The 15,596-nt window shown below is 30.0% G+C and overlaps 1 protein-coding gene across 2 annotated transcripts; it reads left to right on the forward strand.

The window, feature by feature from the left end:
• Positions 1-1,583: 1,583 nt before the first annotated feature.
• Positions 1,584-5,107, forward strand: LOC105774388 (GSH-induced LITAF domain protein). 2 transcript variants are annotated; one of them, XM_052627414.1, is made up of 4 exons: positions 1,584-1,687; positions 1,821-2,078; positions 3,262-3,388; positions 4,858-5,107. In XM_052627414.1, exons 2-4 carry the CDS (start codon positions 1,897-1,899, stop codon positions 4,939-4,941), a joined length of 393 nt encoding a protein of 130 aa, XP_052483374.1. In that variant the 5' UTR covers positions 1,584-1,687; positions 1,821-1,896; the 3' UTR covers positions 4,942-5,107. The 2 variants fall into 2 exon arrangements, with proteins under 2 accessions (XP_052483374.1, XP_012452333.1); XM_012596879.2 differs by having other exon boundaries at positions 1,599-2,078.
• Positions 5,108-15,596: the final 10,489 nt, after the last annotated feature.

Below are 15,596 nucleotides of genomic sequence, written 5' to 3' on the forward strand. Positions count from 1 at the left end.
CTGCAATTAGTACGCTCTGATCCACCACCCGTCTTGCTTCATCATGAATGTATAATCTTGAAAATCACTCTCACCTTTATGAATGTTAAATGCATTCATTCCCACCTCACCCGGCTCCGCTTCAATTTAATTTTTGGCTACCTATTTTTAATATTTTCAATCTTTTTAAAGTCAAGCAAATATTTAAACATAAAATATATGATTTTTTTATATTATGTTATTACATTTTCATCCTTTTAATAACTTATATATAGGAAGATAAAATGGTAATTTTATATAATGGAGTGGGTCAGGGTTCTCCATACCCACTATCTAAAATAAAAAAAATCCACCTCGCCCCACTCTACATCATAGCTTTACTCATTTAAATAGCACATGTCACCGTTTAAAAAAAATAAAATATTTAAAATATAATTTTATATTAATATTAATATCATTAATTTTTAAAATTATTTAATTTAAATTTAGATCACATCAATAAAAACTTCTTCACCCGAAGTTAATCTAAAATAAGGGTTTTAATGAGCTAGACCAAATGCGTGGTATTAACCCAACTCAAAATATGAGCCTCAAATTTATAAATAATTAATTCAAGTCGGTTTAAATCTATTTGAACCCAACATTTGACTAATTGGTCAAAGGTGTTCGCTATATTTCTAAAGTCGCGGGATCAATTTACAAGTTGTGCTTGTGTGGATTCGATTTTATTGAGTGTGTATAAGTTTGGGATTGTTAAATTGTACAAATAGATATAATTAATATCCATTAAATATATATTTTTCATTTATTAGAATTTTGAATACTAAAAACTTAATATTTTGTTTAGGTTAAAATATGCTAGTAGTCTCTGTACCTTTATAGAATTTGAGATTTAGTCCCTGTACTTTAAAAGTTAAAAATTCAATCCTTTGACTTTTAAAATTCAAAGTCCTAGTTTAATCATTATTGTTGTTAGTAGTTTCAGTTAAAAATTTTCATTTCATATTTTAAACAAATTTATTTTCTTTGGTTGAGTTTATTTTTAAATTTAGTATTTTTATCTAAACTCTCTCAAAATTTAAGTAAACTTTCTGAGTTTGACTGAATATTCCAACTTCTGAACTAATCTAATCCAAAACGCAAGGTTTTTAAAATCGGATCGGTGACCAGACTGATCCAGCCATTTATTCACCAGTCTAATCGATTCAATAAAAATTCATTAAAAATATTTAAAAAAAAAATAGTTTCAACTTATTTTATGGCTGAACTTCTTGTTCAAGTCTATTTTTTGAATTTAATATTTTTGTCTAAACTTTCGAAATAGTCCAAAATGCAAAATTTTCAAAATTGGACTGGCGATCAAACCGGTCAAACCATTAATTCACCAATTCAATCGATTCAATTAAAAATTCATAAAAAACGTTTAAAAAGAAAAACATTTCATCTTATTTCTAGTCCAATTCAAATTTAATTGATTCGAAACTATTCAGTGGTCAACTGGCACAATCTATTATTTTAAGATTAATACCTTAATTGATTTTATAACGATTAATGTAAAAACCATGCTAAAATGAATAAATGAATCGAATCGGACCAACTAATCAAACCATATCATTCCTACGTGCACAATGCTCAAACTTCCCTCTTTCTAGAAAACGAAGGAATCGGATTTCCGTTCATTAAATCCATCTGAAAATGGAACTTTCAGGTAAAGAAAAATGAATTTTCCCCAAAATCCCAAGTAATTGAATTCCCTGTCACTTAACCCCACAAAATCAAATACCCTTAACATTTACTCCTTTTCCTTTTTTCTTTTTTTTTTTTTCAATACAATTTCCCAGATTTTCTCTCGTATTCTTTGGGGGGAAGAAACCAATTTTTTCTATCAAAATCCCACCGGAAAAAGTGAAAATAAAAATGTTCAAGAAACACGATGAGCCGGTGGTCGGAGTTCCATACTTTGTTGGGGTGAATCCGTACCAAGCGAGCGTCATATATGGTGATCCAAAGGGTATTCCGATTCACCAAACAATGTATCGAGACACCCCAGCTCCTTTTAATTGTCCTTATTGTGGTAATTCTGGACTCACCATCGTCAGGTAAATCTATATATCCTTTTTGTTTATGAGTTATGACCCAAAGGGAGAATCCCGATTTCGATTTTATGTAATTTTTGGGTTTTTTTTTTAAGATTTAATTTAATTGCATTGTGTTGTTTACTTGCTTGGGTGTTTGTTTTTGCATTGCGTATGAGATTGAGATGTTAGTGATTTTGTTCGGAATATACCTGTCAATGAATTAGGTCGGGTGGTTTGGTTCAAAGGTCTGCTTGAAAAAGTGGAGCTATTGAAAAAAATGTCTAAAAAATGGGTTTGAGCAAAACATTAAAACCCATTTTTAAGTAAAGTTTTTTCGGCCTTGGCATAGTCTAAATTAACAAAAAAAAACAAAAAAGTACTATTTTCTTATTGTTTTGCTGCTATTTTGTTACCATTTACTATTACGTTATTATTATTTTGTTGATATTGATTGGATATTGTATAATTTTGTTTTATTGTTAATTTTATTATTATTTTAGAGGCATTTGTTATTTTAATGTTTAATGGAGGTCCTTGCATTAAGATTTTGTTTAATAGAATAAAAAGAAATTGAAAAGATGAAAAATTGAGTGGATAGAAAATTAAAATGATAGAAAATATTATTTTTCTTTCTATAGGTGTGATTCATAGAAAAATGAAAAAATAGAAAAAAAAAAACAATTTAAATTTTATTTCTATCCATTACTTGATAGAGTTAAAAAATATTTAAAAATACATAATTTTATTTCTATTTTATTTTTTTCTTCTCTCACTTTTGTTTCCAACCAAGCGTATTCAAAATTTAGTTTTCTTTTCCACTTTTTAACGCTCGTCTCTCATCCCTTCTATTTGTCACTCAACCAATTACAGTACCCTGCGTGTTGAATTGTATTTTGCTCTCTCTGCTCAAAAAATGAATAAATTTGCCTTTGTACCTTAGATTAAATAGCAAATTGGTTCTTTTGTTTAAAATTTCACCCATTTTTATTGTTAAAAGCTGGTCCTATACGTCAATTTAAAATACATGTGGCTTGGTTGTTTTTAACAGTAGAAATGGATGGAATTTTTAATTAAAATGACTTGTTTGCTCTTTAATCTAACGTAGAGAGATTAATTTGTTAAAATTTTTAGTATAGGGCTGTTTAAAAGATTATATTGACTGTTATCCATCATCAAATCTTTAAATTTCAATGTGTTATTTCAGGTCTAAACCTAGCTTGGCAGCATATGTTGCTTGCATGATGCCCTTCATGCTTGGAATATGCTTTCTTTGCCCATCAATGGACTGCCTGTGGCATAAGTATCATTATTGCCCGGCGTGCACCGAAAAGGTGAGCCTTTCCTTGATTTTTTTGGTGCATGTGGAAGTAAATTCAGGGTTCCTTGTATGAAACGAAAGAAGCTCTCACCCATGTTAGAGAACAAGAGCCTAAGTTCATAATCTTCTGGAATTGTACTGGAGGTATTTAAATTAGGTAAAAGTACCGTAAAAGTTTTTATATTAAGAGTCGAATTGTATTTTATTCTCTCTATTTAAAATGGGTAAATTAGTCCTAGTACATTAGATCAATGAGCATAGTGGTCCTTCTGTTAAAATTTATCCATTTTTACTGTTAAAAATTGATCTTGTATGTCAGAATGAGCCACATGTTTGGTTATCTTATTAGCAATGTCAGTTTTTAACAGTAAAAATGGATAATTTTTTAATAGAAATGACTAGTTTGCTCTTTCATCTAATGTATAGGGACTAATTTGCATATTTTTTGAATAAAGGAAGCAAAATGCAGTTTGACTCTTAGTATATGGGTCTCCATGGTGCTTTTACCCTTCAAATTATGGTTTAGATTCTAAATTGGTTTACTAACTTCAAAACATTTTTTAAATTGAATCCTCAAAATATATACAATATGTCATTTTGTCAATCTAACTGCTAGTTTAGGCATTAAATGGTAGTTTGGATTTAATGTGAGCATGAAAATACGTGTTTACTTATCGTAGGTGCAATTTAGATCAGTCATGTTGGAAAGAAAACGAAATAGCTTTCTTAAAATTAAATGGCATTGTCTTTTTTCTCTAACACATCATATCCAAGATATCCATTCAGTAGGTACGTGTGTTTAAAATTTGACGAACTTGTTTTAATTTTTAAATATGCTTCACATTAGATCCATGTTGACATTTAATATCCAAGCTGATGACTAGGCTAATAAAATGACTTGATTGGTAGATATTAATATTTTAACGACTCAAATAAAATGTTTTGAAGATTGAAGGTTAATTTAGCATCTAAACCAAAGGCGAATCTAGGGGACTGGTAGGGGCCCCGACCCCCCATAAAATGAAAAATTGTTGTTTTGACTCTTTAAAAAATTTTAAAATTTTAATTTAGTAAAGGTAAAATTACACTTTGGCACCCCTTAAAATTATGAAAATTTAATTTAATCCTTTAAAAATTATAAAGATATAGACTCTTAAAAATTAAAATTTCATTTCGGCCCCCCTAAACAAAATTTCTGGCTTCGCCCTTGATCTAAACTATAATTTTGGGACGTTCGAAACAATTAACCTTGGATGGCTTTATCTCACTCATTCGGTGTTTGCCAGGAGTGTCACCTCCTTGGAGGCAGAGGAGCCAATATTTGAAAAATTTTCGAAGCCTTTTAAAATTTTTTAGAATTTTAATTAGCTCCCTCAAAGTTTTTAAAAGTTTTAATTAAACCCCAAAACTTAATGTCACGTTAGGCCATTATGCTTGTTTTCATTTTTATGCAAATTTTTTGTTTGATGGTTCTTCTTGCAGGTTGCTGATTTTGAGAAACCAGATCCATGTGCAGTGGTGGATATGCCACAATGGGTGCAAGAGAGTTTTGCTTTGCCTGCATGATAAGTCCCTACTAAAATCATTATGATATAACTGTTTTAATCAATTTGTATTCTGCTTTTTCTGGCATTTTGCTAAAACAAATCTTTTTGGCCATACAAGGATGTCCTATTACGAATGTTGTTTCCTGGTAAATAGACTAAAAAGCTCTTCTCCATATGTTGTCATACCACTAGCTACATATATTCTTGCACTCATTTGGAACCCTATTGTGAATATTAACATAATTAGCCTACATGACCATAAGATAATGCTTCTCAACCTTTTTAAGTTTTTCTTACTCCTTCGAATGGCCGATCGTATATACTCGCCTTCTACCGAAAATCGATGGTTATGTTCATTGTATATGCTTTTGTTTCATTTCTTCTTCTGTATAATATATATAAATGTAGACAGGTATACAAATAGATAGATAAATGGTAAAAATACCATGGAAGCCTTTGTACTAGGGGTTAAATTACACTTTGCTCCCTCTATTCAAAAAATGGGCAACTTAGTCCTGGTATGTTAGTTAGAAGAGCAAATTGGTCCTTTCCGTTAAAACTTTTATCTACGTGTACCTCATGCTGAGATTAGTTTTTAACAGTAAAAATGGATGAAATTTTTAATAAAAGAACGGTTTTCTCTTTGATCTAATGTATAGTGACCAATTTACCTATTTTTTGAGTAGACAAGACAAAATGCAATCCAACTCCTAGGGTACTCCATGGTACTTTTACCATGGATATATAGATAGATTTTACCTATACCATCTCTATTTTGGTAGCCTATCTAGAGAAAGAGTGGCAAGATTAGAGAAGAGAATAGGAGAAAGTCTCCGTTTGGTCTGATTGGGGACAAAGAGAAAGTCCGGCAAGCAATAAAAGCCGGTTTCGTAGCCAAGAAGACCGCCTGTGGTGCATTCCAATTTCTCTTCCAACTTTTGCACCACCAACTTGATCCAACAAAGTGGGCCATCTCACCTTTTTGTGGTGCTACCAATTTCATTTCTGATTCTAAAATTCCATGCCTAGACTAGGCCAGCCACCGGCATGTCATCCTTGGCTACAAAAACACCACTCTTAAGTCTTCATGTAGGACCTCTCTTCCCCTTCGATTTAATTTGTAACACTTCTTTTTCACCGTCTAAGACACTTCCGACAGGCCTCAGCTATGTCAGAATCGAGTTGAGTCGGGCCCTAAACTAAGGGAAAGCTCTCTCAACTCTTTGGGTTGTTTAAGTTTAGGTCATGCAGGTTTAAGGTTTGAATTTTTCAAATCATGTCAATGCTAGATTTAAGTTAATTTAGACTCGAATCAATATATTTAATAAGTGTTTTTCACTTTTTGCTTTTAACCCAACAAAATCTATAAAGCAAAATATTCCATTTCATCCTTGGCTTCACATTCCACTTTTTACATCATTTTATTCCAAAAACCCATCATCATGCCATCCACAACTCAATCATGTATACCAGACATTTGGATCTCATCTCATTGTTTTGTCTGAGGTGATGTAAATCAGCCGACTTGGGATTCTCCATTTTTCTTTCTCCACAATGTCAACTCTAGTAGGAGAGCCACTTTGTCACTTTACAAATGTAATTTGAAGATTGTGTTATTCAATTATTAACCCGATTTATTAAATATAAGTTTATTTCAACGTTATTATTTTTTTTGTTACATGGTTATCAAGTTTACTTTTTATTTCAAAATGTCACGCCGTCAGATTTAATAGAAGAAACTTTAATTTGAAAAAAAATTTAAAATCTTTTAAAGCTAAATATAGAAGAATTATATTCTAGATATATGAGGAATATAAGGATGAGCATATTTTTAATTTCATTACACTTAATGGGGAAGGAGAGGTGGATGTGTCAAAGCACAAGTCTTAGTTGCATTTTTAGGCCAATTTCATGAATTTCGAATGATTCCTTAAGGGTGGATTTGTCCTTTCACATCGAAATAGCACGATTTAGACTCGCTAATTAATTTTTATCCAAACTTAAAATGTTAATTTTATTGATCCAGTTGATTTTTGCTATTTGATTGAAGGTTAAAAAGGATTAGATTAAATTTTAAATTTTTCGAAAGGGCTAAAAATGAAAACTTCTCGTTACCCAAGGGGGCAATCCCTTGCCTGCCCCGGCTTTACCTCTGGTAATAGTAGAACTTGAAATAACCCAGATCTAAAACGACAGAATCGAAAACAACCTAAATCCAAATATAAATTCTTCTTGAAATCAATCTGACCCGCGTATTCGATAGGTCTATTGATCCCTTAGCTTCGGCACGTTAACCTTTTTGGGGAAGTTTGACAGTAGGCCTCCCAAGGTCACCGCCTGAGCTAGGCTTGGACAAGAATTTTCATGTATCAAACTAACTTGACCTGAATTCGATTTAAATAATAAAAATTTAAAATTACTTGTAAATTATTTTTAAAATATTTTATTAATTTTTAAACGATAAAATAGTTCGATGCACCCGATCAAATTAGACCAAAAATAACCTGAAATTAAATAGTTTAAAATTAAAGCATAACTCAATCCATGGATAAGTTTATTCCCAGATATTTATGGTGCAATGAAATTTTAAATCATGTTGATATTTTTTCAACAAATGAAATCTTGCCAAATCCATTAAGGAATATATTCATGGAAAAGTAGTGTTGATAAGATGCACTGTTTGAAAGATAGTTTCTTGGATATTTTCTTTCTAAGTTAATTACAAGTCTGATTTTCTTATTTTCTAATTAATAATATGTAAAATTGATTAAAAATAATTTTTTATATAATTACATAAAATCAAAATTTACATATCAAATTATATATTAATCAAAATTGATGGCAGATCTAATAATTAATCCCTATATATATGTTAGACCAAAGAGCAAATCAGTCATTTTGTTAGAAACTAATCTTTGTACGTTAGCATAATATACACATGGCATGTTATATACCACATGTCATTGTCTACTTATTTCGTCAAACATGTCAATTTTTAACAATATAATGGATGAAAATTTTAACAGAAAGAGCTAATTTGCTCTTTAATGTGACGTACAAGAACTAATTTGTTCATTTTTTTAGTAGAACGTACTGCTTTAATGGGCGAACAGCCCAACCCTTGGAACATACTATAGCCCCATGTGGCGAAGAGCCGACATCGAGGTGCCAAACCTTCCCGTCGATGTGAGCTATTGGAGAAGATCAGCCTGTTATCCCTAGAGTAACTTTTATCTATCGAGCGACAACCCTTCCACTCGGCACCGTCGGATCACTAAGGCCGACTTTCGTCCCTGCTCGACGGGTGGGTCTTGCAGTCAAGCTCCCTTTTGCCTTTACACTCGAGGGCCAATCTCCGTCCGGCTCGAGGAAACCTTTGCACGCCTTTGTTACCTTTTGGAAGGCCTACGCCCCATGGAAATTGTCTACCTGAGACTATCCCTTGGCCCGTAGGTCTTGAGACAGAAACAAATCCACTATCTGTTTTACGTCAAGCAATACGTGGAGTAACTCCCGATATAGCAGTAAAAGCAAGACGTGTAGGCAAACCGACTCATCAAGTTCCCATTGAAATAGGATCCACACAAGGAAAAGCACCTGCCATTTGTTGGTTATTAGGGGCATCCCGAAAACGTCCGGGTCGAAATATGGCTTTCAAATTAAGTTCCAGACACAAAATGCAATCCGACTTCTATTATAAGGGCTTCCATAATACTTTTAATGCATACAAACATAAAAAAGAGCAACCTTTCACGAAAATTGTATTTTCTTTTTTATTTATTTTGCTTTTTTTACATTTAATTTTCTATTAATTAATAAAACATACGAGTATTTTTACACATATATACATATATTAAAAATAAAATACACATTAAATTATTTGATGCTAATAATTTTGTATACATTAGTTATATTAAATTTCTATAAATACATAAGTTTAATTATTAAATTTATTATATTATATAATATAAAATTATTAGTATATATACACTAACATATATTATATTAACAAATATTAAAATTGAAATTTCTAAAATTTTAATATATTAATTATTAAATATTTAAAAATATATATACATGTCAATTTTTTTAAATTTTAAAGCTGCTCGTAGAATAAAAAAAAGTACACTGTCAATATATCAAATACTAACCCAATAATAATTGTATGACATGACAACCAAACATGATGGGTTCAAAGACAAGCGTATATAATTGCATATAGCGAGTCTTGAACTTAAATATTCGAGACTTAGAGCCTCTGCCTTTGCCAACTGTACTAAGCCTATTTTACTTATCCTTATCCTTCGACTTATTTTACTTGGAGGCTAAACCTGTTTGAATTTGCTTAGATATAAAAGAAATTATGAGATAACTATCGGAAAATTGTTAAAGAACTTTTGCATTAGCCGTATGTTGGTGTGCTGTGGGATTGTTTGTCCGGTTATCATTATTGGGGTTACAATTACCATCGTTATAAGAGTAAATCGAACTCAAGCTAATAAATGGTCTCGACAATTATTAAATAAAATCATTTACTGAATAACGTAGAATTATTGATCCGAACTCGTATTTCCGTTTTCAAATCACGGACCTATATTTTATTTGTTGTCTTGGTGTGGTTAATTGTCCTTGTCCCAACATACTGTACAAATGCTTTAATTTAATGCACATCACATGGTATATACAACGATAATTTTATAGAATTAATTATTAAAAAAATAATAAATAATTGTGAAATAATATTATAAATATTAAATAAAAAAGATTTGGTCACGTCTTTTTTATTAAAGATCTTGTCTACAAAGATTTGGTGCAGGCAGACCTTGGCTCGCTTTCTTCCTTCAAACATGGATTATTTGTTTAAAAAAAGTTAATATATCATTTGGTCCCTGAGTTTAGTTTTATTATTCAATTTGGTATTTAAGTTTAGCTCCAATATTTTATTTGATATCTAAATCAAATGGCATCGTGTGGCATGATAAATGTTAGACGTGTATGCTCTAGTAAAAAAAATATAGATTTTAAATGAAACACACACACAAAAAAAAAAAGCTTATGTACTAAATTGAACATTGAAGTCAAATTTAGGTACTTGATTGAGATAAAAAAATTGCATTAAAAAATTTAACAATAGTTGTTAAATTCATTAAATTAAGCTTTGTTAATTCTAAACTCGATGGGTAAACGTATTATCATATGTCCAATGTTGTGCTAGCTTCTTATTTTTCACATGTTACTCACTGAAAATCTAATTAATGTATTTCCAAAAGTTGGGACTTAGAATGATCTTGTTCGAGAATATAGACCAGATTTGCAATTGTACGCTTAGTATATGACTAGTAATTGAATTTAACATAAAAAATTTATTGCTACTGTTCGGGTTAGGATTAAAATTTCAAAAATTAAAAAAGTACAAAGGCTAAAACTAATCAAATTAAAATACATAGAGTAAATCCACAACTTTCAAAGATTAATAATATAATTTAACTTTAATATTTAAACCAATCTCGGTCAAGTTCAATAGATTTTACTAATTTAATCATTTTACCTTCTTTTTTTTTGTGAATTATAAAGGGAGGGCAAAGCCCTAGCGCGACTCGAACTCAGGCCTCATTTAAGATGATGAATATCCTGATGGAGACCCAGGGGGCCATGGGCCCCCTAAAATGGTAAAATTTTAATTTAGGCCCTTTATAATTTATAAAATTTTAAATTAGTAATGTAAAATGACACTTTGTCCTAAATGATAAAAATTTGATTTAACCATTTAAAAATTATAAAGATATAGCTTCTTAAAATTATGAAATTATATTTTTATTAACATAAAAATATATAATTTAATTCCGAATCTCCCAAAATTTTGAGCTCCGCCACTAACCCTGACCATCAAACCGACACCCATATTCTCATTTTACCCTTTTTTGATTGATTCATTCAACCACCTTGTAATAAACGTGATTTTACTGTTTATATTGCGGCCTCAAAACGTGACTGATTTTGCTAGTAACTTTTTTTTTTTTGGTTTTTTACTATAAAAGCGGTAAAAATAAACCAAGGTTAAAAATTTATAACTCTCAATTCAATTAATAATTATCTTTTTTTTTATAATTTACTCACAGTGTTTAGAAAAATTGATTAAAATAGTCACTTAATCGTTAAATTCTTAATGAATTGTTGTCTGGAACCGCAAAAAACAGAAAAAATTTTCTTTTAATCCTTTTAAAAATTACAAAATTTCAATTAACACCATTACTTACGTGCAAAGTTTTAAATTTTTTTTTATGTGTAACGAAAGAAAAAGATAGTGATTTACTATAGCTTCTCCCTCTATGACATTGCCACCTTATCCACTCTGTCGTCTATCACCCGAACAATAAAACATTGTCATGGTTTTCGCCCTAAAAAATGTCATCACCGATTAAGTACCTTCCTCTTCTTCCATTGTTGATGTTGTCGTTGACTTTGGTTTGGATTTTCGTACCCTGACTGTGGCTGAGGGCTCTTAATACATATAGTTTCTATGTGAAGAGTTATCATCTTTTCATAAATCATGATCCATTTGAAAAAAAATAGTGCAACTAAACTATTAAGTTGGAAAACAAATAAAAGGGAAAACATGGGTAATTAGGAAATTTACCTTAGTGTCGAGATCGGAGGAGATAGTGGGGGAAGACAGCGGAGGAAGCATATTGTAGGCTGGATCAAGCATTTTTTTTTTTATGTTATTTAATATGGGTTTTTGATAGGGATTTAAGGGATTAACATAAAAAAATTTTAAAGGACCAAAAGAACAATTTTCCCTTTTTTTTATAGGTCTAGTCAACAATCCCTTAAGGGCTTAACGACAGAGTGACTATTTTGGTTAAATTTTCTAACGACAATGACTATATTGACAAATGAAAATTACAGTGACCAAAATATGAACGATATTATTTTAGGGTGACCTCTAATATAGTTTACTCTTATCTAAATATATTAACGTTTGTTGAATTGAGCAATAACAAATTGGATTAACTTTTTAATTTTTATAAAATACGAGGATCAAATCAGGGGCGAAACTAAAATATTGTTTTATAAAGTTTTAAGTAAATAAAATGGTAAAACTATGTTTTAGCCCCCAAAATTTTATAATTCAATTTTATATCCCTAATATAAAATTTCTGACTTTGCCTTTATTTAGGAAAAAAAATCACACATAACATTTGCATACAATGAAACTTGAACTTAAATACTCAATATTAGAACTTCAACATTTATCAATATTACCAAGACCTCGTTAACAATTAGGGGCAGATCTAGGAAGGCAAGTAATCCCGTTACCCCCTCCCCATAATAAAGTTACATTAAAATCCTTCTAAAACTTATAAAATTAAAAATTAGTACTTTGACTTTTTAAAAAAAAAATTATAATTCAAATTTAACCTTATCTGTTGACAATACAGATATGTTTTAATCATGAAAATACAATAATGAATGTTCGAATTTTGAGAAAAAAAATGGGTTCTGATCATATTTACTTTTTTTGACATAATGCCTAGAACTACCCATAGCCTCTCCCCAACCCACAAATATGAAGATAATACGTTTTAGCACACTCGAACCCACGTCCTCCTATATTGACAATAATGCCCTTATGACTCAATCAACAAAAAAAAAAACTAAAAAAGTAATATTGTAATATTAGTAGGATATTGTAGGACGGTGGGAGAGGTACCTACTTACAAAAAATCAGAAAAAGAAAAAAAAAGATGTGAAAGGATAATTAAGATCTGTTATTCACCTTCTTCTTTTTTTTTTTTTTTACAAAAGGAAAAGACGATTTTGACATCGTAGTGAGAATGAAACGAATCGAAAGAGCCAGCAACGTAAATCAGATTCAACACGGATTCGGGTAGTCATCTTCGGCTTTAGTAGATAGGTTCTTTGATAAATAAAAAAAATCTCGGAAATATTCGATTTTTTCGAATCAACTCTAAATATATTTGAATAAATCAAGTAATTAGCATATTTTGTTTTTTATTTCACGGAAAGCGAGAAAATAGTTAATTTACTAATTTTAATTTATTATAATTTGATCCGGTCTTGGTCTCTTAATACGGTAAATTTGCCTCTTTAGTCGCTTCAAAATTTATGAAATTTACAAACAAATATAATAGCAAAATTCTACCTTACCTCCCCAAAAAAAATTATTACTCAAATTTGTCCCCCAAACAATATTCTAGGTTCGCCCCTGATTTGATCCTCGTACTTTATAAAAATTGAAAAGTTAATCCAATTTGTTAGTACACACATTAAATTTAACTATTATTTTTTTTTTTACTTTTTTTTCATATAAGTTATTGAACTTTGGAGACCTAAGCTCGTGATTTAACAAAAAAAAATTCTAATGGTATTATCAAAAGATATAATTTCTCGATTTTCGTAAAATATGAACATCAATTTATGATAGATTAAAGTGTACAAACTAAAAATTTAAAGTTCTCATAAAATAGAAAGATGTAGCAATGGCTAGACCGAAAGGTCATTCGTGGTTCGGTTCAACTGATCCTTTGGCTAGAGCATTTGTAAATACTGATCTTAATGGTTAGATTAGTCGTCTAAGCAATATTGATTTTTAACTAAGTCTTAAACACCGTGATTTTTATCTTTGGGTTTTGAGTATTTTTCGTGTATTCAAGGTGGCACCAAGAAGGGGAAAGTTAAAATCTCTTTTTAGGGGGCCGAAATTAAATTGTAATTTTTAAAGGATTACATCAAAATTTTATCATTTTTAGAGAATATGATTCTCAATCAGTAAAGGCAAAACGTAATATGTGTTTATGTAGCTATTGGTCAAAAAAACATCTTCTATGGCTCAGATAGCGAGGGAACTGATGGAGTGCACCATTGTGGTAGTCGAAACGGCGAATTTAGGTATATAGGCATTCCAGCCTATTTTAGGGGGACCGGATCCCTTGCCAGCCCCCTAGATTCGCCCCTAGCACTAAGGGTGGTTGACTGGGGTTAGGGTCCCCTAAATTGAAAAAAACATCATATTGATCTCTTTACAAAATTATAAACGGGTAAATAACTAAATTGCGCTTTCTATAAATGATAAAATTTAATTTAATCCTTTAAAAGTTATAAAGATATAAATATGAAATTGAATTTTAATTCTAAAAATTATATAATTCAATTTCGGCCCAAAAATTAATTTTTGGTGTATCAAATTCTAAACTCCTAAAATTGCATTTTAGTTCTAAAAAATAATAAAATTATTAAATTCTTGAAAGTAAAAGTATATGGATTAAATTCTAAAATTGTGAAGAGTAGAAGGGCTTATGAAAAATTTTAACCTTTCCAAAAAGAAAAAGTGAATCTAATAAAAAAAAAAGGTAAGTTAGGCAGTAGAGCTAAAAAACGTCATGGATGACGACGTGTCTTTGTCCGTAACTTGACTTCGGAAGCCGCAATTCACTTTTTTCTTGGTATCGGCTTAGCTCAGCTCATCTATCTATGCCGTCCACGTGATTCTTTTTGGATAAAACAACATTTAGTCCCTAAAATTGGGAACGTTTTTCAACTTGATCCTTTAACTTTTTTGTTTGGTCAACATTAGTTCTTGAGCTTGATAACTTTTTACAATTTGATCTTTTAATTTGGATTCAAATAGATGATGTCACAGTTTGAGATTAAATCACGTCATCACTTAATTTTTAAAATATGTAAATTAAAATACCAAATATTATAAAATTTAAGTTTTTGAAAAATTTAGATAATGATGTGACACAATCTCTAAATGTCGCATCATCATACGTTAATGGAACTTGACCTTTTTTTTCAATTTGGTCTCTAAACTTAGATTCAAATAAAGTGTGATTATATGGTGCTTTAAGATTAAATCACGTCATCACCATAATTTTTCTAAAAAATCAAATATTATAAATAATCATAATTTCTTTTGAAAAATTTCAAGTGATTATGTGGTATAATCTCGCATCACAAATCACAATGCAGACTTGATAACTTTTTTAATTTAGTCTTTGAACTTAGATTCAAAAAATTATTAAATTTAAGGATTAAATAATAATTTATCCTTTTTACCAATATTTTCGGAGTAACTACAAATTAATCATTTAATTTATACAAGTAATTAAAATTATTAATTAGTATTTAATATATCATTTAGTAGCTAATTATGCATTAACTCAATGATCCAATTGACGCTTTAAGAATTTATGAATTTATTTCGGGTTAAATATATTTCGATTATTAATTTAATTGTATTTGTATATATTTTGGTTATTAGTATAATGATTAATCATAGTTATATTTCGATTAATTGTTTGAACAAGATCGATTAATCGAGATATTGACCAAAAATATATCGAATTAGTTAATTCAAAAACTAGTAATCAATTAAATCGAGTGATTAAATCAATTGAATCAAAATATAAAAATAATTTATTTAATTAAACTAAATAAATTGATCAAATAGACGAACCGATGATCTACTCGATCCGATCATCGATTCTATCTAAAAACCTTGAAAAGAAAGTTAAAACAACCCAAGATATTTACAGGATATATAAAAATAATTTAATAAAGTATGCTGATATGCCAGCTCAGCAAAATGGGTAAAGATATTTTCTGAACTCAATCGTCAGCTACAGTATCTCACCTTTTTACATCAAA

The sequence above is a fragment of the Gossypium raimondii genome, chromosome 1 (genome assembly GCF_025698545.1).
Source record: "Gossypium raimondii isolate GPD5lz chromosome 1, ASM2569854v1, whole genome shotgun sequence".
NCBI lineage: Eukaryota > Viridiplantae > Streptophyta > Magnoliopsida > Malvales > Malvaceae > Gossypium > Gossypium raimondii.